At 38.4% G+C, this 22739-nt stretch overlaps 1 protein-coding gene across 9 annotated transcripts in view; it reads right to left on the minus strand.

Annotated features, from left to right (window-relative positions):
• Window positions 1–22739, minus strand: part of PTK2 (protein tyrosine kinase 2) — a 194278-nt gene that overhangs the window by 28728 nt on the left and 142811 nt on the right. For 4 of the 9 annotated variants that reach the window (XM_069005548.1, XM_069005547.1, XM_069005545.1 and 1 more), the window contains 9 exons: window positions 13004–13060; window positions 11603–11623; window positions 10448–10545; window positions 7680–7764; window positions 4789–4889; window positions 3384–3499; window positions 2477–2577; window positions 1503–1592; window positions 14–218 (listed from right to left, as the gene is read on the minus strand). In XM_069005548.1, the coding sequence (XP_068861649.1) occupies window positions 14–218; window positions 1503–1592; window positions 2477–2577; window positions 3384–3499; window positions 4789–4889; window positions 7680–7764; window positions 10448–10545; window positions 11603–11623; window positions 13004–13060 (874 nt within the window). Of the gene's footprint in view, window positions 1–13; window positions 219–1502; window positions 1593–2476; window positions 2578–3383; window positions 3500–4788; window positions 4890–7679; window positions 7765–10447; window positions 10546–11602; window positions 11624–13003; window positions 13061–16744; window positions 16763–17917; window positions 18002–22739 lie in introns of those variants that run through there. The other 5 variants (XM_069005546.1, XM_069005550.1, XM_069005554.1 and 2 more) reach the window with 4 other exon arrangements.

Here is a 22739-nt window from a genome sequence, read left to right on the forward strand (position 1 = left end):
AGTCAAACCCTACCTGAGTTGTGCTTTAAGTTCAGTAAACCTGGGTCTCCTGCTGGGGTCGTAGGCCCAGCACTTGGTCATAAGGCTGTAGAGGGTGGGAGGGCAGTTTGGAGGCATTGGGAGCCGCTCACCGTTCTCGATCCGCCCAATCACATCATTGTTCTTCACTCCCTGGAAGGGCTTTACCCCGTGCATGAGGATCTCCCACATACACACACCTGAGGAACACACACAAAAACATGTTTTCTTCACTGTGAGCAAACAATGAGACCTGTTAAAAGAGAAACAAACCCCAATTTTGTACTAATAATGCAATTTCTTCCAAAATATATAGCTAGGGAATCGTTTTGGACTTACCTGTAGCAGGGGAGTGACTACAGCAGGATCACACACACAGCACCAGCCTCACCTATGGATGAGGCAGAGTGACCCACAGCTGGCTCACACAGCCTTTTACCTGCCCTAAATCAGTGCTTGCTCATATTCAAATCTCCTTTCTTATGAGGCAGAATGTGTTTGCTTTTCCCTCTGACACCTTCCAAGTGCCTTGTTTCGACACGTAAAGTGTATTTTCACTTTGAGGGTGTTTTAGTGCTGGCATTGATCCACATTTTTTGTACTGAAAACATGTAATAAACCAGTTTCTATTGAAACTGCTTTAAAAGCTCTAAGGGAAACATGGTCTGTCAGTTTAGGATGGGCCAGAATGTTCCATAGGCTTCATTTTTATAACTCTGACAGTACTAGAGTTTTGTTCAAACTATTATAAACCCTTCACTTAAAAACATTCAAATTTTAATTTGTAAAGAGAGTAAACCTGTTACTTGACTGTCCTGCTCTTATTCCAAATCTCATCACCTTTGCTCCCGAACACTTGTGTTCTGTCTGTACAGGCCAGCAGTCAGCACCAGCTTGAGCACAGCTCATCAGATTCATATAAAATGTTGTATATTTGAGAAAAAAGATCAAGGTTTCAGGATATGTCCATTTACCCTTATATTTAATGAGTTTCTGGTTGTATTTTGTAGGAGGCCAGGAGCTATAGAAGACAAGCTAAGTGGGAATCTAGCATTAAGGATCTGGAAACTGGGTATCTCATAGGATGATCTGCACATTAAGCAAGGAAACATGTATGAACACAAAGAAGTCAAAATGTAACAGAAAAACAACAAAGGACAACAGTATAACACAAAAAAACATAACCAAAACCAACAGATAAAAATAATCTCTGTTATAACTATGTGGTGGTAATTTCCTTGTACCGTCATTTCTGCCAGCTTCTTCCTAGAGGTAAAAAGGCCCATGAAAATTCAGGCTTACTGAGCAGGAAAAGGAAAGAAAAATACAGAGATGGAAAACATGCTGGAAGAAACAGGATTTTCAGAATGTACAGTCAAAACTGTGACAAATATTTGGAAATTATTCATTTACAGCAGTTAAAATGAAACACTGAACTTCTCCAAGAGGACACAAAGAACCCTCGCCATTTGGAGTTCACTTACCAAACATCCACACATCACTAGCTGAGGTAAACCGTCGGAAATTGATTGACTCTGGAGCCATCCATTTGATGGGTAATTTTCCTTTGGAAGCTACAGGGAAGGCAAGAAAGGGCAGGTTGTTATCCTCACTACAGGTCTCAAAAATAGATTTTGTTCCCAACGCAGTAGTTCAGAGGCAAAACCAATCTCAAATGAAGCACTTAAAATATCAATATATAAGGTTGTTTGGCTTTACATGAAATAGAGAAATGAACCAACAAAACCCAAAATAATAATAATAATCCCCCAAACCTCCCCTAAAAGACCCCAATAACAAACCCCAAAACACACCAAGAAATGATCATGTCAAAATTATTTTCCATCGTTGCAATTAAAAAGATAAAATGTAGCTCAGCGAAGTGAAACAAATGAAACAAGGAAACACAACACAGTGTAAGAGGACAGATAATGGGTAAGTTAAAATATATGAAACCAGAAAAATATTAAAGATGAGATTTATGTACTCATGGTTTAATAATATAGACCAGCTTTGGAATGCTACCCAACACGCAATCTCTATTCTCCTGCTGCATTTCCCATCTAACAGGCACTGCAGGACATCTCTCAGATGCTGGAGACACCAAAGCTCAGTATTCCATCCAAAATGGGGAAAAAATTAGGCTTCAAAGGCAGTTTTGTACTGAATCTCCCTAGTGCAGTGGCATGTGAAATATGTAGCATACAATGACAACACAAACTCAACATTTATCTGTACCTACATGTGAATTTGCTACCTTTTGCACCTTAAATCACACCTTGTGATCTTTCTTCTTAAGCACACACAGGACTTTACTGCCATTATTTAACTGTTGAATGACTTTCCTTTTTAGACAAATGCAACAGCTAGATCAAGGAAATCTGGTCAATTCCTCAGTAATGTGAGAAACAACTGCATTGTCACTGGCCTGCAAGAAGGATCCAGAGGGTCAGCTCACCTTTGTAGTAAGTACTGTCTTCCATGTATCGGGATAAACCAAAGTCACCCAATTTCACACAGTCAGTGGTAGATACCAGCACATTTCTAGCAGCAATATCCCTGCCAAACAGAGGAGACAGTATTTCTAGTAACTTTAAAACATAAAGTGGTGAAGTATCATCACCTGAAGAAAATTTACCTCCTGCCCTGCAAAGGTAAGGAACTCTGAGCTCAGTCTCGTATGAGGTTTCCTAATAAGGAGCTCAAATTCTCACTGTAGTGAACAACAAGGTCCTCCCAGAGCCTCTTTTTCTCCCCCATTGTTCTTTACAATGCTTTAATAAAAATATCTACATATATATGCAAAGCTATTACTTTATATGTATCTGCATATACATTATCACAACACATATACAGAATTAGTATTTAAATACAAATAAATTTCTTAAGTTCAAAATTAATTGTACTTAGCAACTGGAGTGCTGTGAGCTCTTAACTGCACACACTAAGAGGCTGAAGCCAGTCTCTTCTCCCTAGAAACTCACATTAACATTCAAGGGAATAAAATTCAAAACACACCGTAAAGGAAGTTTAGGTTCGTTTTCTTTAAGCAAGTACTTGTATTTTATAAATATTTTACTTCCCCTCTTCTTTACTTAAGAAGCCATCTGCCCTTGTTTTGCTTTTCTGTATTTGAAAGATTACAGTTGACTCACAGCTTGAAAAAATACTGTAACCACAAAGCAACAACTGAAAACGATTCTGATTGAAATCTGGCACCAGCTCCAAGTCAATCCAGGAGTGAACCAGCAGGTGTCACCCTTGAAAAGGGTGTAATTTTAGTGGAAACCGCTGCAAAACTGACACTCCCCAAAATTTTAAGCAGTGACATACAAAAATACCAATATATATGTATGAAATCTTACCTATGTACAAATCTTTTGCTCTCCAAGTAGGCAAGAGCTGTGCTAAGCTGGTAAGCGTAGAGTATTAGAGAGGCCAGGTCCAAGCTGTACTTCCTTACTTGCAAAAATGACCTCAACTTTTTGCATCAAGAAGGAAAAAAACAGAACGGTATTAGGACAAAAAAAATAAGAAATTTGAAAAAGGCGTATTTCAAATTGCAAAGTTTACATGAGTATCAATGAAATAAAGAGTTTGACTTCCTTCCCTTAAAGGCTGGATAAGAAAACCACTTCCCATGAGGAACTGTGACTGCATTAGAATTCAAGCAGTTTTTCTACATGAAAACTGTTAAACTAAAAAAATAACTAGTAATCTTGTGCATTCCTTTCAGTCTCCTTTTGAAAAGCATCTGCTGTTGCTGTTCCAGAGTGAAGCATTCCTGGACTTTTTGTTTTTTCTACCCCTTAGTGCAGCCTCCATTTACGGCCTAAACCACTTCAGAACTAACAGCACCTGGCCAAGCCAAACAGATTCATCAGTATTGTTTTAGAAGTATTAATTTTAATGATTCGTTTTAACCTACATGTGCTGAAACAACTGTATTTAGCTCAGAGTAGCCAATATCAGTGCAGAATATTTGTAAGCCATATTCCCAGTGTAAGGCAGGCAGGACCTCCTGGAAGGTGGCATTGGAGTGTCCTTATAAATCAAAACAAGGCTTTGAAAAGTGACTTGGGCACTGGAAAGGAAATCTACTGACAGAAAATGACTTCTCCACTACAGGTTGTTCTGCCCATCCCACCTTTTTTTTTTAATTTTTATTTTTAAATGTATTGCAGTTTGGTAATTGCAATGACAATCATACAATGCTGTATGAAACATCACTGCAGCTCACATTTTCAGAAACGCGTGGCTCAAAGAAATCAATTATAAAAAGTGAGAACTAGTTTTCTTTAAAGCATTCATCCAAAAAAACATAATAATGAGGGAAGTCATCTTATCTAGGGCCTCTGCTGCAGATATTCTACAGGAAGAAAAAAAAGGTAAGAAATTCAATGTTTCAAGGGAAAATGCAGCATTACTGAGGAAGAATAAAAGATGTGCAGTTTCACTTCTGGAAGGTATGTTTGCAAATGCTGTTTAACTGATTATCACATTATCATCATCTTGACAGAGGTCATGCTCTCACTCTGGAACTGCAATTGAATGCTCTGAAAACTCTGACTAAATCACTCTGGAATGAGCTGATGCAGTTCTCCCGGTAGAGGAGAATGTCAAAAGCTGCCACTCCTGTTTCTGAGTTCATAAGTCTGCAAAGGAGTAAGATATCACGCTTGATAGTATGGTTAGTATTGTGAAGTGTTTTTTCAGCCTTTTCAGTGAGCTAAAAGAGAAGAGACCAGACTGCACAAGGATTTTTCATACCTCTCCAAGCGTACAGAGCTCCATGATTATCCAGACTGGGTTTTCTGTAATAACCCCAATGAGCTTCACAATGTGAGGGTGATCAAACTGACGCATTGTTACTAAAAGGAAATCAAAAGTTCAGTGTGTTACATAAAACCATTTTTAAAAACAAAAATAAAGCTGTTGGTTAAGAAGCATTTAGCCCATGGCCAGAAAATATAATCGCAGGACTTGAAACAACTTGAAACAACTGTTGCAAGCAGTACTGTCTGGTCACTCCCTGTGCTGAGGGCAGTAAAAAACACTGATTGCTTGAGCTGTGCTGTTCTTCACTCACAAAAATGCAAACTGCTGTGGAAGGTGCCAGCCAGGTCAGGCTCTGCCTCTAACCTAAGTGAATAAAATACCCTCTCAAACCAGTGCAGCACCAGTTAATCTGTGTCTTTCTACTGGAAGAGGAGGTAGGAAGAAACACTCAGTATAATTCAATTACTGGAAAAAACATGTCTGCCAGATTATGACATAAACAAAAATCTTATTTAATCATTACATCATTTGATTTTCCTTGGAGTTAATTTCAGTCCCAGCAGAGCAGTCACAGTATGTTTTATGCAGTATGACATATGAATCACAGAATCACAGAATGGTTTGGGCTGGAAGGGACCATTAAGATCAGTCAGTTCCAGTCCCCCAGTTTGCTTGCTCCAAGCCCCATCCAGCCTGATCGTGAACACCTCCAGGCATGGGGCAGCCACAACTTCTCTGGGCAACCTGTGCCAGGGCCTCACCACCCTCACAGAATTTGTCCAAAAATCTAATCTAAACCTGCCCTCTTTCAGGCAAATCCACCACTCTTTGTCCCACCCCTGCCTTCCCTGATAAAGATTCCCTCCTCATTTGTCCTGTAGGCATCCTTTAGGCACTGGAAGGTGCTCCAAGGTCTCCCCAGAGCCTTCCCTTCTGCAGGTTGAACACCCCAACTCTCCCAGCCTGGCTCCACAGCAGAGGTGCTCCAGCCCTTGGAGAATCTCTGTGGCCTCCTCTGGACTCATTCCAACAGCTCCAGGTCCTTCCTGTGCTGGGACCCCAGGGCTGGATGCAGCTCTGCCAGTGGGGTCTCACCAGAGAGGAGCAGAGGGGCAGAATCTCTCGCAACACAGGCATGGCAAAAACATCCTTTATGTACTGTTGACAAACATCATTCATTTGACCCTTCAACAGCTTCTCTTCTACACTTGCAGTTTGTAGTGTCAGCAGAAATACACAGGAATTACCAAACTGCAAAGTCTGCTTCAGTCTGCCTCAAATTAGGCAAGAATAAAACCCATTTTCTTCTGCCTTAAATTTAAACTAACCACAGGCTAAAAACCAGGAGGTGTTTCTGGATTTCTACTCTGATGAGCTCTGAATTCTACTTCTGCACATGGCTACACAGCAACCCCAACAAAAATCCTTGAACAATCCTGTTTGTAGGGCCAGAAGTTGTAATGATTTAGTAACATACCTTCCTGCAAAGGAACTTCATAGGCAAACTTCATATATTCTTTAAAATATTAATGTTATGAATAATACAGGGAAAAAAGCAATAAAGCAAACATCCCTATCATTGACATAGCTTAAAACATTAATAAAAGGCAATAAATAACATGGTGAAATATCATACAGGCAATAACAGCTGCTAAATCTTTTCAGTGTTGAAAACTCCACCATAGGCAAACCTCAAAATATCTTAATATTCCTAGTATTAAAATACTAGGAAATAAATTTATTAATTCAGTGAAATAACCAACTGTTCTGAGCAAGTTTGCAATCTGAACACAAAACAAAGGCAACAGATGGGAATTAGAATGAAAAAGAGGAAGAAGAAATGGCAAAACTATTAAATCAAAATTGAAAAGTACTATTTACATGTTGATTACAGTGGCATTTCCTAATCTGTTAAACTTGAAGCATAACAAGCAGCATTCAATGAGCAATTATTTTCTACACTGCCAAGAGACAGCAGCCTACCTGTGACTGCTGAGTTGTTACTGTAAGCAATGGTATTTACTGTTCCAACAGACAGAAATGCAATGGAAAAAATTACAGTAATTTACAAAAAATCTGACATTCAAAAATAAGAATCCATTAGCTATGAACACAGATCTGAACAAGTTGAAAAAAATCCTTGAATAAAGGACTAGGGAATAAAATATACTGTAACATCTGACCATAACCAATTACTTTACTGATAAAATACAATACCTTTACAACATTTAGAGGTATACAACAGCAGGGGATAATAGGCAAAAATGGAGGCCTAAGTGCCATATCTGAACTTGCTAGCAAAACCAAACAATAAAGGAATCAGTAACTTTAATATTCTTACAAAAGTTTCTGTTCCTATTCACCTCAACAAAAAGCCTTCCTCCATACGTGAAATGTGCTATTTGGGGAATGCAACACTTGTGGGCAATTATTTAGAAATATGGTCTATTCTCGCACAAATTTTAATTCTGAATTTTCAAAGCAGATCTCTCTTAGACACAACATTTCTAGCAAAGACAACTACCTGACCTTCCAAAGCAATAAAGTGGAGAAACTGCTGTGTCTTTTAATTCATTAAGGAAAAAAGAAGGAAAGAGAGGATCAGATCTCATGTTCCAAAACTGGTTCTAAAGCCCTACAGGAGTCAGACATCACCACTCAATTCGGAAAATTAAAGAACCCACATCCAATCATATACATGGGTAGTAATGCAAGGATGTAAAGCAGTCCCCTGGCACATACTGTAGGAGGGGAGAACATCAGGCGTAATAAATATCAATAAAATATTTACATCAGTGTAAGAAGTTTCTGGCACAGGTGGCCTCAGTCTTTGCAAGGAGCAGTTACAAAAGTGATCCCAAAAGAAGTCGTTTAATACTCACAGGCTTCTTGTAAGAATTTTTCTCTAACACTGTCTGAAGTGCAGTTTTTACATGTTTTGATTGCAACAGCCATAGCTGGATTTTCCTGAAAGACATTATTGAGAAATAGCTGAAGTACAACCCATCAAACACAGCCCATCAAAAGCGGTCCTTCAAAATTCTGGTGAAACTGCTTTGGAAAAAATTACTATTAAATAAAATACCTTTACTTGAGAAATAACATGTTTTTGAAAGCTTCAGTGTTAAAATACCATTATAATCAAGACACCTTGCATACAATATTTACATCTACTGTGTCTTGGAAATATTTAATATGTTTTAAACCATGTTAAATTGTGGAAAAATTATGACAAAAGATGATAAGTTTAACTGAACAGTACTGTAAACTTTTTAGTGTCATTGAGGATGGTAAAATCCTAACAGTATTTAGCAAAAACAGAGGAAAAAGGGAGATAATGGCTAAAACCCACACTTGGCTTATACAAGCAAGAAACCCAGAAAGCCAAATGAAGGACTTTCTGTGACACTCTCAGACGAAAGACTGGCTGTAACTGTGAACTCAAACTACAAAGGAAAGTAAAACAAAGATTTTTACATTATTATCTTCACAATCAGTTAGATCAAGGCTTTAAAACCAAGTTGAACAGAACAACATGTATTTAAAATCAAATGGACTTTCCCATCTGATTTCTCACCCTCCGAATACTGAAAAATGAGAAGTTCTTGATGGGTTGAGAGTAGCTGAAAGTGTTTCAAAATCAAGCTTCTGCAATAGGTATGGTCCTGTTCAATACCCTCATCCAATTTTTAAGGCCAGTAGAAGATGAAGATTCAGAGTTATACTCTATGCCTGCTCATGCTTGCTCTGTTTTAAATCTATTTACAGACAAACATTACCAGAATTAGAATAGTATTTATATATTGCGGGCTACATGTCTTACTTTCAAAGTTGCTCACAAAAGAGATTTTCAAGTTGACTTTGCAGGAAAACATTGATTAAATCCTTTTCTCACACATCAAATGCCCATAAACCAACTAAAAAAACTGATGGCAAATCATTATTTTACTCCCTCATGAAACCAGGATTGAACAATCAGCCTGGGAATGAGACTTCTGGATGCCTGCCAGACCCATCCCTATCCTGGTGTTACACATCAAATTTTTGAAATATCCTTTAACCAACAAGAGCAAAAGGAAGAATCTCAGTGTCTGCAACCAGCAAAGACATTTTGCAGAACAAATGTTGGAAAAGGCCTGATACTGGGGTTTTGTTGACCTTTTGGTTTTGAATAAAGACACACTTTCTGTACTGAGCAGCAAATGGTACTTTAAATAACACTTTGGGATTAATTCCACAGTTAATCAGCCTTTAAAGACAATCTTACTGGGACTGCTTACAGCTGACCAATAGGATCCTGTATCTGTACACCCATTTCCCATTCAGTACCCTACATTTACAGCCTGGCTCTGATCCTTCAGGAATACCTGGGAGAAAGCAGCATGCCAGGAGAGGTGGATGCTGCACAGTCTCTAGAATCAGGACTTTACAAGTGCAATGAACAGGGATAATTGGAATTTTTGAGATTCAGCTTTGAGCTAGGAGAACAAGAGGCATGGAAAACCCCCTATATCTTTGCACTCAAGCTGAACATATACATGGAAGCACTACCATGTTACTGGAACTAATCTTACATTGATTGTAAGATTTCTTCCCAGAGTGTAAGTTACACTCTGTGACCAGAACATTAAAATTTAATGACATCACTGTTCTGTTTCACCTTCACATATTCCAGTGCCTTAAATGTAGTAAACTTTTATTAATAAAAGAAATCAACAGGCTGTTCTTTAAAAATGTCAGCACAGGATGCCTGTTACAGTGGGGATACCACTGTAACAGATGCCTGAGTAAAATCTGTTTTCCAATTGACAAAAAATAATAGAGACAGCCCACATTTTCAAAGCAACAGTCCGTAAGAAAAGGGTCTTTAATTAGTTTTACAGTGCTCTAGATTTATCCACCATGGCCCAAGTGAGTGAAACTTTACTCCTTGGTACTCCTGTTAACTTGGACAGAATTAAATAAAAAATAAGAATCTTTCTCAATGCGAAGTATATCAGATGTGCTTTCTAAGTAAGGGTATCAGACCAGACTTCAAACTTGTCTGAAACAGAACATTTACCCTTATTTACTTAAATATTGCATTGAAGACTTATTTAACCCACCAAGCCCAGGACTCTAACCAGCTGTTTCTGAAGTCAGAATTAGATTATTGTCTACAAGAATTCCTATATAATGTATCAAAAATTCCAGCAATTTCTTCTAACATGAAATAAATCTTCATTTTATAATCACATATTTGTTTTATTATAAGCCTTGAAATTTGTTGAAATTAACTATTTTTTGCAGCTTTCTCTTACCATTTTACACAAACTTTTTGATCTATTTGAACTGAAATCTTAGTCTTTCTGGAAAAACTCATAAGCACCATCCTAAATTACACAAGTCCTGCCAACCTCCCTGGTTTGACTGAGGTGATTCTTGTGCACCGGGATTTTGCTAGATCAGCGTCCAAATATTTTGTATTTTATTCCAGTAAAACACAGGAACTTTATTAGGCTTTGTTGCGAGAGAGATGGTGAGATTGTCGCTAGAGCAATTTTTTATTCATTCTGGAAGACTCAGACCAAGACCTCTAAGGAATACACTTTTTTTTTTTTTAACCTAGAAAAGTTTTATTGTTTATTTTCATTTGAGAAGTGAGGCTTACCGGGCTCATGTAAACTCCTTGGTGCACATCTCCAAACTGTCCTTCCCCAATGCAGCGCCCCAGCTCAATCCTTTCCCTTTGAATTTCATAATCTCTGGCTACAAGAATGTAACAGACTTGAAATATTAAGTTTTTGCTGAAGGGCAAGGAAATAATCCACAAGACACAAAACTCAAAGTAAGTCACTCAAATGTCTCACATATGAATAACTAAGATTAACATTTGCTGCACACCAACCTATAGAGATGCTGCACACACACAGTGGAGACCTCTCAAACCTCTTAGAAGTTTGAACCAAAGCAACAGGAAAGAAACTGTGAAATCAACATTGTTAAATTAACTATGCACTTATTTCAGTGCAATAAACGTAATTAAATCCTTTTTAATTACAGCTGGTGAAAGACAAAGCACACAAACAGTTCAGGGCAACACCAAAGATGTTAAAACACAGCCTCAGCACACATCCCTTTGGCTGTTTAAGAGAACTCCACCATGTGGTATTTTAGATTTTGGAACCATCAAAAGAGCCCAGAGAACTTTTAAAGAGGTAACTGCAAGAAAAAAAATACAGGAACAAGAGCATGGCAAATAAGAATAAAATGAAAGACTGAAATTTTGAGTGCACTACACCTCTGCCAGTGTGCAACTGAAGTGGAACTGAGATGTTTGGTGGCCTTTATGCAATTTTGTTAACATCACGGTTTAACAGGCTGAGAATATTACTGATAAAAATGGCTCAGTACTTCAGCAAAACATTAAATCAATTGCAATTGAATTATTTCATTTGCAATTTCATTTCTAGCAGACATGGAAAAATATTTCAGGAATAGCAGAAAAGCATGCACAGTATATGTTTTCATCTCCACTTGTATGGTTTAGATAAAAAAATATAACCAACCAGCTTAGCACTTCATAACCTTGACTTTGACATCATTAACACTACAGAAGTAATGTTATCTAGAGCTGGCTAACAAGGTGATGCCTTTTTCATCTCTTTTTTTAATTACTGCATTTTCCTCTTTAAAATCCCAAAGCTAACTGGTTTAACTATAAATAAATAATGTTTATTAAATGAAAGTGAATAGTAAAAGCTTAAAAATTCCACATCATTCCAAACTGCAAGCATACAGGGATGGGTAAAGGGTCTCCTGTTACCTTCATCTATTCCATAGCTTTCTGCAGTGCAATTAAGAGAAAAATCAAATGCTTACTTAGACAGAGCTTCTTAAAATCAAAACAGGACAAACATTTTTAACATTAAAAAAAAAAAAGAAGAAATATACTGATGCAATTTTAAGTTTACATTAGCAAAAGTCAGAGGTCTGTTCTTGTGATCTTTACTGACTCAGTCCTTTGGGAGCTGAACACTTGAGTCCCCTTCAATCCAGCAAAGCATTTAATGAAATTTCCCTCCACAGCCCATCTCATGGGTTTTTGCATTGAAGCCATATTCAAGTGTTCAGCAAATCCAGGGCTGGGCCCACAAGTAATTACTTCCATGAGAATTTAAATAAAAAGATTGGGGGGGGGGGGGGGGGGGGGGGGGGGGATAAATTACACAAAGTGAATGTGTTAACCAAAATAAAGGATGTAATTTATCACAGTATGTTTTGATCCTGAAATGATGTTAATAGAACCATATAGTAACTGCAAGACAGTAAAAATGTTCTGTTTAATTCTGGAAAACATATATTCTTGCTTTTCAAATACTGATGTTCAAATATATATATGTTTTTCAAAACATATATTCTTGCTTTTCAAAGATTTTCCACAGTAGTGGAAATGATGCTGTGAACACTGAAGTGATCATGAAACATTCTGCCCCATGGTGAGCTCAGAAATCTGTGTAAGTTCACGGTCCTTCAGCAGAACATGGCCCCAGCTCAGCACCATCCTCCCCTCTCACACTGACCAAACCCAATGTTTTGGCAGGATTCTGCATCAATGGATTGTCTGCTTCCAGAGAAATCCTTGGTTGCCCAGATGCAACTGGCATTTCTCAGATGCAGCTTTTAAAATCAGAATATTGGACTTTCACGTTAAATGAATTGGCCTTGACAGTTTAGGATTATATCATAATTCAGACAGGCTGTAACACAAAATCCTTGTGGTGGCTACAGCACCACTGTTTTTACTTCAAAGATGAAGACTCAGCAGAACTTTGAATTTTTGTTTTTGTTCCCAAAGTCTTTCATCTTTAACAAAATTGCATGTGATACAGTTGAGTTTTCCTCTCTCATGGAATTGGAGAGTGCCATGTCTGTCACAGAGCAAGGTGAGATACAGCCAAACAGCAATGCACAGAGCTTGCCACATTGTTTGCTCTTATCACAGAGATCTTATCCAATCTTTTCTTTAAGTGTTATGTTCAGCATCACAATCAAAAAAAATCCACATTTTGTGACAAAAAAAAGAATTTCACTGTGAAATCACAGATAGCAGGAAACCAGAACATCTTCTTTGCACATTTATTAAAAAAGGCTGAAATATTTCAGTCCCTGCTAAACCAAGGAAGCTTTTGGATAGGAAAGTTCCCAAGTTAACCACAGCACTTACTTGAGGGCATTGTGTAAGTGTCTTCTTCATCTATAATCTCTGCATAGTCATCAGTCTCTGCAAAGGAGGAATTGAAGAGTTTTGGGAAAAGCAGATGAAAACAATTCTCCAGAACATCTCCAATTTATCAAGGCTGATATGTCCCAACCCCCAAGTTCAGCATTGCTGGCTCACATTTAACACAGCATGACTAAAACTTGCTCATGCATAATTCATGGTATGATAATGAGCTCAGTGCCAATTTTATTACATCAGATAGGTACACTCAACAAAGAAGAAAAGGGAGATTCATTTGTATTCAAAGAAGTTCAAGTTTTGCAAGTGGGACCCATCTAAACTGTTGACTTAGAATCTTTCTAACAGCGAATTCCATTGCAGTAAGAAGAAAAAATTATTAATGAGTTAAATTGCTTTACCTTCAATAAAGTGTGAATAACAGTTTGCTATTTTTTACGTCAAACAGGCAGAAGACACCAATGATGTTCCAGGGCAGCATCCCCCTACTGTCAGTGTGGCCAGGTGGGTTATTTACCACAGAGTCTTCTAGAGCACAAAGACCTTTTTTAAAGCCACACTCTCACAACCATTTGTCTTGCAATTTTACTTGTTTAGTGGAGATTCACCACTAGTTTTGCTGTCAAGAATCAAGATTTCATGGACAGGTTTTGGAAACAACTTCCCAAAATTATCAGAAAAATGACAGTGCACTTCTTCCTCTGTTTAAAACTTGCAACTTTTACATCATCTGTTCTCAAAATGGTTTAAATGGTGTCAAGTCACATCAGAAGGTTCTTGCCCTAAAGAACTTCCAGTGTGTGTGCAGGTCATTTCCTAAAGGTCAGATCAATTCCTCCAGCAGTTTTAAAGCCAGTCCACAACAGTGGATTCATTTTTTACTTCAAGGCTGTCAAATTCTACTCACCAACTTCAAATGCAAAGAGAAGTTCTCAAAACTGAGTAATTTCAAACCTAGTTTTCGTGGTTGGTTTCAGGTGATCACACACTGGAAAGCCTCTGGAAGCCATTATTTCCTCCCCCTCTTCCCTCATCTGCCCTGGAGCATATGGATACATCCCTACAGCTCCCTGGCATCATTTCTAGAGCGATGGCTTGGACTGGGACAAAGTTACAGTGAGTGGGAAAAAGGATGGGATGGTCCCTCAGCTCAAGCCAACCCTGACACCAGAGCAAGGCTCATCAACACTACACACACAGATAAGCAAGAGGCTCAGTTTTCAGGCAAACTGAATATTCAATGATTAGGAAACTACAGGCTGCCTATAACCTTTGAAGTTCAACATACTTCAGGGAGTTAGTGTAATTTTATGATCCTAGTTTTTTACTACTTAAATAAAATTAAAGCTGGTTTTTCTTTTGAACTCCTGTAGGAATATGCTAAGTGTTGTAAAAGCAGAACTGGGAAATTTCATGTTAGTTAAATTTTTGCTCAGCAATTTCTATTTGGGACATAGCAAAACACAGTCACCTAATAAAAATGCAGTAAATTATAAAGACAGTGCACAATTCTGAACAGGCAGCACGCTCCAGAGGCACTTAGCTCTTTCTTGGTATTATATTTTCTTCCCTACATTATAAACTAATGTTTTTGTAAATATAAGCCTCAGTTTGATTTAAAAAATAAGCTTAAAAAAAATCCCCAACATGATGGGGATAAATCACTCTACTTCCTTCTAATATTGTGATAGGATTTTGTAGAGAGTATCAGAAAGTTCTTTATCTATGTTAAAAAATGTGCTGGATGAAAGCTACTGTAAGCATACTTAAGAAAAATTTTCAAAGTTTGGAAACCAGAACTGGTGCCACTTAAAAACCCCGCACGCTTGTCACAGTAGGTTACAGAACAGTGCTTTCAGCATGTGATCAATGGCAGGGCTTGTTCATCTCTCTGTTTTAAATTAATGAGTTAATTCATACTAAAAGCATTCTCAGAACAGCACAGAGCACTTTACATGGTTTTGATACATTGCCCGAAGCCATCATGAAACCAGAAGTGTCTTCATAATCAAGCCAAATAAATTAAATGTACACAATTCACTACACAAATATTTCTTGTTCCACATTTAGCACTCTGGAGAGGAATATATAAAAAATTAATTCATTTATATATCTGACATCTGTCTGGGAATTAGAGGAAAATTCAGTCAAGGCATCCACACTGATAGACTCAAAGTGTTCTGGAATAAAGAGAATTGACCTCCCTCACAGAGGGGCTTGAGCCCAGGATTAATCATAGACTGAGCCTGTAACCAGTTCTCCTAAACCCAGAACTGTGTCTGCTTAGAGATACTCCAGAACCTACATGGAGCCTAAAGCAAAACTGAGCTGGGCAAGGCTCTCCAGGCTGCTCCACAAAGGAGGATGTGTTACAGCACTCCCGACAGCTGAAAACTCCCAACGAAGCAGCAATTCCAGATGTCCTTGGCAAGTCTAGAAAAACTCAGATTTAACAACAGGGCTCATCACTGCTGCTCTCCTGGATTTTTAAACCCAGCACCACCACTTGTTACGATTCTTGGAGATGGCAAAATGAACAGTTGCTTCCAGGAAAAGGTACTGGTGGGTCACACACATGAATGAGCCAATTTGAGCTTTACTAAGTCTGAATGCATTTATTGAACTGTAGGGAGAAACATCCTAGGGTATTAAAACCATAATAGCTAATCCATAACCTTAACCACACTTTTGAAATTCCCTTTTTTATCATTTTTCCTATTTATCAAAGCTTGTAATTTATAAAAGAAGGTAAGTTCCAATAAAAAGCTATGTAGGGGTAGTATCTGAAATATAATTTTTAAATTTACGACAAAAAAATGTCCTTTTGATGTTTAAGAAAAGAAAGGAAACTGTGTGGTTTAATATTTAGTTTATATCTGAAGGAAAGGAGATGAAAAGTTAATATACCCCCTTCATATTTTACTGAAAGGAAGGTCACAAGACGTGATCTCTATTTCCTCTTATCACCCTCCTTTGCATATTGCTTTTATGCCCTTTTCGTGCCTCCTACTTAGAAGAATAAAGTTACATATGCTATCAGTAGCAGCAGTTTGATTCTTTCCCAACATCAGATGGAATCCTTTAGAAAAATAGCTAAAAATCTCTTTTATAAAAACAAAACCCAACTTGATTTCAGAGGAAAAAAGACTTATGAAACCTGCAGCAGTCAAATATTCTGTAGTAAGTTTCAAAGTTCTTTTAACCCCAAACATTAAAATCTGTCTTTAAAATTATTAGTTTGAATAGCTGAAACCTGGTTCATATTCATGTATTCAATCTGCATTAATCTATCTTGTACAGATTCTTTTAATGCAAGGAGCACTTTGATGCCTTTAAAGCATTACTCAGTAGACTCATTTCTCAGGTGTTGCATCCACTGATCTCACCAACTGACCAAATTAATGATGATATAACCATTTCAATCAAACTGGACACTCTTGCAAACCTCTAAACCTTTGCATCATGCCACAAGTCTCATTGCAAACACATGCACCACCACATCCCTGTGTTTGAAATAGAATTTTTCTTTTTCCAATTCCAGCTTAGCAAAAAGCATTAGTTGCACAGCCTGTAAAGTACAGTACTTATCATCTAATACCCAAAGCAGACCACTTTTTAACACTAAAAGCTGTATAAAATGTATTACTGAAATGTGCATTAAGTGGTATATGGAGATAAGAGTTGCATATTGCACGTTAGTAACACACAGACTAGAAAACATATTACCGTCCCCACTAATTTCATCTGCAGATCCAGGTGGCATGCAAGGAGAGAGAAAAAAGAGGGGGAGAGAGAGGGGACAGAGAAGGGGGAGGGGAAAATATACTATTAAATTCATGAGTAATCCAAAAGTATTCAGACTGTAGTTATCTTATATACCTGACTCAAGAGAAACCAGAAAAGTAGCAGAATTTAAGACTTCTCACCTAAAACCCAAGGGACAGAGATACACTCTAAGAAGCTTTTATGATGAAACAGAGTTAATGACTCTCAAACACAAAGGTACCCAAAAATTAAATTTGGAACTGGAACTAGTTATTTTAATGCATTGCTAAGAAAAGTCAATTTCTAGGTTTATTCAATACTTTAAAGCAGTTCTCCTACAGCCGTATGAGTTGGCTCAACTTGACTCTGCACATACACTGAGGACTTTGGATAAGCAGAGTTGGTGTTGACCCTCCCAGAAGAAATGCACTCCTGAGACATCACCAAGACATGAATAAGAAATAGAACCATCTAAGTTTTAATGACACAGAGCATTGTGCAGTTGTACAAGGCTGAAATTTAAACTATGGGAAAGGGAGCAAATCTACAAGGAAGATTTGAAACAAACACTGGATTCCACATGTACTGCAGCAGCCCTACTGCACACCAAACTCCACAGCACAAGCTAAGGCAAGTATTTTAGACAGATTTTATAGATAATAGGAAATTCTTCTTACCCCTAATAAAGCCAAACTGGTCCAGACCAGGGCTGGACCAGTACGCAGCCAAAAGCATCACTGTATTCTGTGTTTAATTCAAAGTGATCTCAGCTGATGCTTATTGTTGCTATTCTGTTTCATCCATAAGCATGCTGTATCAGGGGTCCAAGAATGAAGTCAAAATATATTAACAAAAAAAAAGACGGCAGACAAGGGCTGCGTAACTAAACAAAGAAAATAATTTCTTATATTTGTCATTGTAGCATATGATGCTCGAAAACAAGTTCCCCATAAAAACGGGGACCAGCAAGCTGGTGATGCTGCACACAAATCCAATCCAACAGGAGGAAAACATAAGGAAATTATTCTTGGAACTCTGTTTACCGGAGGCTAAAGTAGTTTACAAACAGTAACTGAGTTAGTATATCCAGCTTTTGGGTTAATAAGGCAGCCTAGACAAAGAGCAGAGCAGTACCCTTGGGCGGCGACTCATGGGCACAGAAGACGAAAGGCAGAAAGCGTCTAGCTTTCTTTACTTTATGCTGACAGTGATTGACTCCTTTACAAAGAGGCAAGAAAAGGAAAGAGAAAAAAAAACAGAAACAAATTATTTTGAAATAAAAGAGAAGAGACTGAAGAGAACATCTACAATGAACGAACATAAAGGTTTACATTACAATTCTGTATACCCAAATGAAAATACGAAGGTTGCTGAAACTCTAATGTGTTTTTGGTATTTTCCTTCAAATTCCTTTCTACAGTAATTCATATTTCAGTTTTTAAAAGTGAGACTAGAACCCATTAAAAAGTCAGCTTTTGTCAGCTATGAAGACCATTCATCAACAACACAAAGAATATTGTCTACCCCAGAAAGTGCAACCTGCTTTTCCAAGGTTCCCATCTAAATTCTGTCAGATGGTGTTACAGCTATATTCCAGTTCAAGTGGCAGCCACCAGACTTAAACATGTATGTATTGACTATCTGAACCCTTAAAACAACACAAAGGAAGTATTTCACATGGCAGGATTACACAGAACAAGAAAAAACATGGTTTCTCTATCTCCTGAAATACAGCACTGACAGATTTTATGATCTCAAATCTGCCACTGCTGTCTTATTCCCAGTGCAGACCTGCCTTGCCAATGGATATTCTATCTCTGCAAGGATCTCTGGGTGAACACCCCACAGCACTGTCCTCACTGCCCCCCTTCCCAGTCACCCCACTGCATTTTTTAGCAAAGTGCTTATCAGGAAGGCTTATCAGGACGAGGGAAATTGTGGAGTAGGAAAAAATACAAAGAAGCCACAACTGATTCCATGAGGTGAGAAAGGACACAAGATGACACTCAGCACCTCAGGATACCTGCTCCTTTTATTTCTCTTGTTACCCGTTTGCTCCTCTCTGCTTCCCGCTTTTTCCTCTCTCTAAGGAAATGTGAGAAGTGGTTTAAAAAGACAATTAAATAAAAAACCTGTATCCTGCTGCTGGTAGCTCTTCACAGACAAAACTCAAGAGTGAGGTCCAGCCACTTGGAGTTACACAGGCTGGGGGTTCAGGTGTTAAAAGAGAAGCCCAGTACCACAGCAACAGCTACTGGGACAGTGAACCAGTCAGTGGCGGGAAGAGGGCAGGAAAGGTAGAAAAGGAGAATTACATTTTAATAAAAAAAACTTCAACAACCAACAAAAACATCATAAAAACTGCTGGGTGATGGAGCAAACAGGAGTCATTAATCTAGTGGGAAAATGCCCATATCAGAAAGAAAGACAGAACAATAATCACAATCAGTGTTAAAAACTAAAAGAGGTGCAAGGAGAGGGTAAAATGCTTGACTCACTGCATCAGTACTTCCATTTGTCTTGGTTTAAGACAATTTAAGGGGGAACAGTCTGAGTTCTCCCCCTTGATACTCCCAAAGGGACTTCTCTTCCTAACATCATGACAGACAATTTTCAGCACTGTCATTCTAGCACAAGCCTCAGGTAACGCTCAAAAAAAGCTTCAGATATACAACGAAAGAAAAGGAAAAAATACTGCACCTAGTTTAAGTGACTACTGAAAAGGTGTTGACATGAGAATGAGGGAACCCAACACTCTGTACTGAAACAGAAGAACAGGTATAGAGTCACTGCAAGCCATCTAAAAGGAAAGAGATGTTTCAACTCCTGACCTGCCTGCTCAGGCTACAGAGCTAATTTAAGCCTGAAGTGCTGAAATGCTGCTCACCCTCACACTGATAGGTGGCTGGCAGAAGCTGCTGAAACCTGACTAACCTATTTCAAATGAAGGGAACACTGCAAAGGCAAAGGTGTTTTTAATTCCTCATGTGCATGCCCTGATGCCCTGTGATGTGATGGTCTCACTCTTCCCTTGCCTTTCAAACTCTGCCTTTATGATTTACTGTCTGAAGTTTGTTCAACTATTTTGTCACACTGAATGGAAGATGCTTTAAATGAAGATTTCTTAAACTTACCACATCTGCAAGTCTAGCTACAGAAGAAAGTTGATTTGAATGAGTTGATTTTAAATTTTTAAAAACAGAAGCCCCATCACTTTCCCACAAGTCTAGAAAACACCTTAATGAAATGAATACTACTAAGAAGGATTTCCACCATTCCTCACCAGCTTCCAGCTGGGATATCACTGGTGCTCAAGAATGCTGCTGAAAACTGCACAGGACTTCTTTACTTATGTAGTTCCTCTACTCAGTATTCACTAAAATTATTGTGTTAAAAAAAAAAAAAAAAGGCAAAAATAAGGCAAAAATCACTTGCTATGCAGTAACCGTGTTAGAAAGAAAGAAACCAGGCTTTTACTGCCCTTTGTTTACAGGGCAGTTACTACCGGAGCTCCTTGTATGAGCCGGTAGCAAATAATGGAAGCCTGAACCTGATAATATCCCATTTTACTTTGGTTGTACATTCTTAAACCAGTCTAAGGAAAAACTCTGGAAAAAAAACCTGCAGAAAGAATAAATCTATTGATTTTTGAGCTTTTGAACTAAAATGAGCACTATGGGGTTGTCACATCAAATATGTTTCTACACAAACAACAAACCCCCAAACCTGCATGGAACATTTCTCCAGCCATACTACACTGCCACTCTTTGCAAAGCAGAAGTGTCTGCTCAAATGCAATGAGAGGCTCACAAATGAGGAGCACAGGAGAGTAAGAACTCCTTAACCAGCACCACAGGCTGATGGAATCAATGCAGGAAACTTCCTGTACACCGATATGGAAGAAATCTCTTTAGAATGTCACCAGAATTCATTCTGGTCTTTTTAAGCATGAAAAGAAGCCTTTTAGTCAGAATAAAATAGAAAAAAATAACAGCATCAGTCTATTCAACTGTGATGGGAACTTGAAATACTGCAATTTATTAGCATTAAGGGCATTTTCAACTGTATTATCTTATTAATCAGTGAAATAGCTGGGTGAGTTAAGAAGCAACTCCCTCCTCCATGAACCTGGAGACTAATGACTTGCTCTAGGTTTGTAAAATTAATCTGCAGTAAACCTTAAGCTTGAATGTCTCCCAGTGCTGGGACCATATGGCAGAGCTACAGCTCTAACAACGTCTTTATATTCCTCAAATTACTTAATAACTACTTAATTTGAATTTATAACTATGTAATTTATGGCAAGACTCTCAGTCTTTCTTTTCAGAAGTGAGCTGTGGAGTACAACACAGCTGAGCTGTGACACAGTCCTAAGTGTTCAAGATACATTTTTTCATCTAAAAATTTACTTACACTTCTCAGCTTTTGGAGTGTCTTGACAAAACGGACATTAAAAAACTGCCAATTTTTCAACCTCAAGCAAAGGACACTTTTTTCCCCACCAACTAACTCAAAAGGAACTAAGAAGTACAAGTCCTACACAAGAAACTCTTTTAGACCTGGGCACAGGGCAGACCTTCATCTGGAGCACAGGAATGGCGACACAGAGCCTGGACTGTCCTCTGCAAGCAGAAGTGATTCAATAAAATTTTATTTGTCTTTCCACCCTGCTCACAGCTTTGCTGGTGATCAGCCTCAGCCCAGGACAGACAGGTCCTTTCACATACCAACATCTCCTTCATTCAGAGCACTTTGAAGTGGTTAACACTGACATCAGGTGAACAGATTTATTTTTTTTTCCTCTCCTGTTTGTTGTGTTTTCACATTTGGCTTCTGCTCTACAGGAAACCTCCTGAAAGTCTCTTTTACTCACAAACTATACCACAGAGGTTTTTTTCTGCATGATAAAATCTCACTTAAATCAGGCTTACCCCCTTCAAAACAGGGATTTTTTTCCATTCAAACTGAAATTTCAGCTGAATGGCATTACTAAACTGGCAGCTCCCTCAAACAGGATCTGCTCCTAAGCAGCACCTTAGAGAAGAACTTTCACTTCACTGCCATATCAGGAGTTAATCACAGTGTGATTTAAGTGCAACAATATTATGTTATAAATCTGTGATTTTAAAGCAGAACCTGGACATTTAGTGAGAAGCCCCTCTTTCAGGATATTAAAATCCTTCAGCTCCTATACAGAAACTTGTTCCAAGAGATCAAATTTCTCCTTCATGGGGCATATGTTACTGAATACATCTAAACCATGGGATAGAGAGGCAATGGCACAACCAGAATTGTTAGCAACTCCTACCATCATCTCATGATGCACTTAGAGGTATGCCCCTTTGAGTTTAAAATGTTGCTTATGTTAGTGACAGCAGCTGCACCAGCTGGGCAACAGAATTAACAACCCAGTTTCTCTTTAATATACCTATTTCCCTCTTCAAGGTATGTGTCCTGGGGTTTGCTACTCAGGTGCCTTGAACACTTTGCTTTATCAGCTGAAACAGGGACCATATTTTCAGAGACCTTTTAATTTCCTTCACCAAATAAGCCCATACTAAAGCTGTAATATCAGCACCTGCTTGAACCAGGACTAACCCTGTGGCACATCCTAAAAGCCCCTTCAGACACATTCCTTGTGCTGGCTACTGAGCTGATCTCTCCCTTCCTGCCACCTTCCCACTCACAGCTCCCACCCCACAAAAACATCATTTTATAACAGTACCTGAATATCCAAATGCCAGGAGGGACTGCTTAGAATCACAGGAGCCTTTAGGCTGAAACAGACCCTTAAGATCATTGAGTCCAACCATTAACCCAGCACTGCTACGAACCTGCCAAGACTTGTTCAATACTCTGCTTGTTCAATGCTCACTGAAACACACGGGCCTGAAATGTCATATTCTGTGGCACTGCATGGAAAGTAGCATTTGAGCTAGGATTAAAAAAATTCATT

Source organism: Aphelocoma coerulescens, chromosome 2, assembly GCF_041296385.1.
Source record: "Aphelocoma coerulescens isolate FSJ_1873_10779 chromosome 2, UR_Acoe_1.0, whole genome shotgun sequence".
Classification (NCBI taxonomy): Eukaryota; Metazoa; Chordata; class Aves; order Passeriformes; family Corvidae; genus Aphelocoma; species Aphelocoma coerulescens.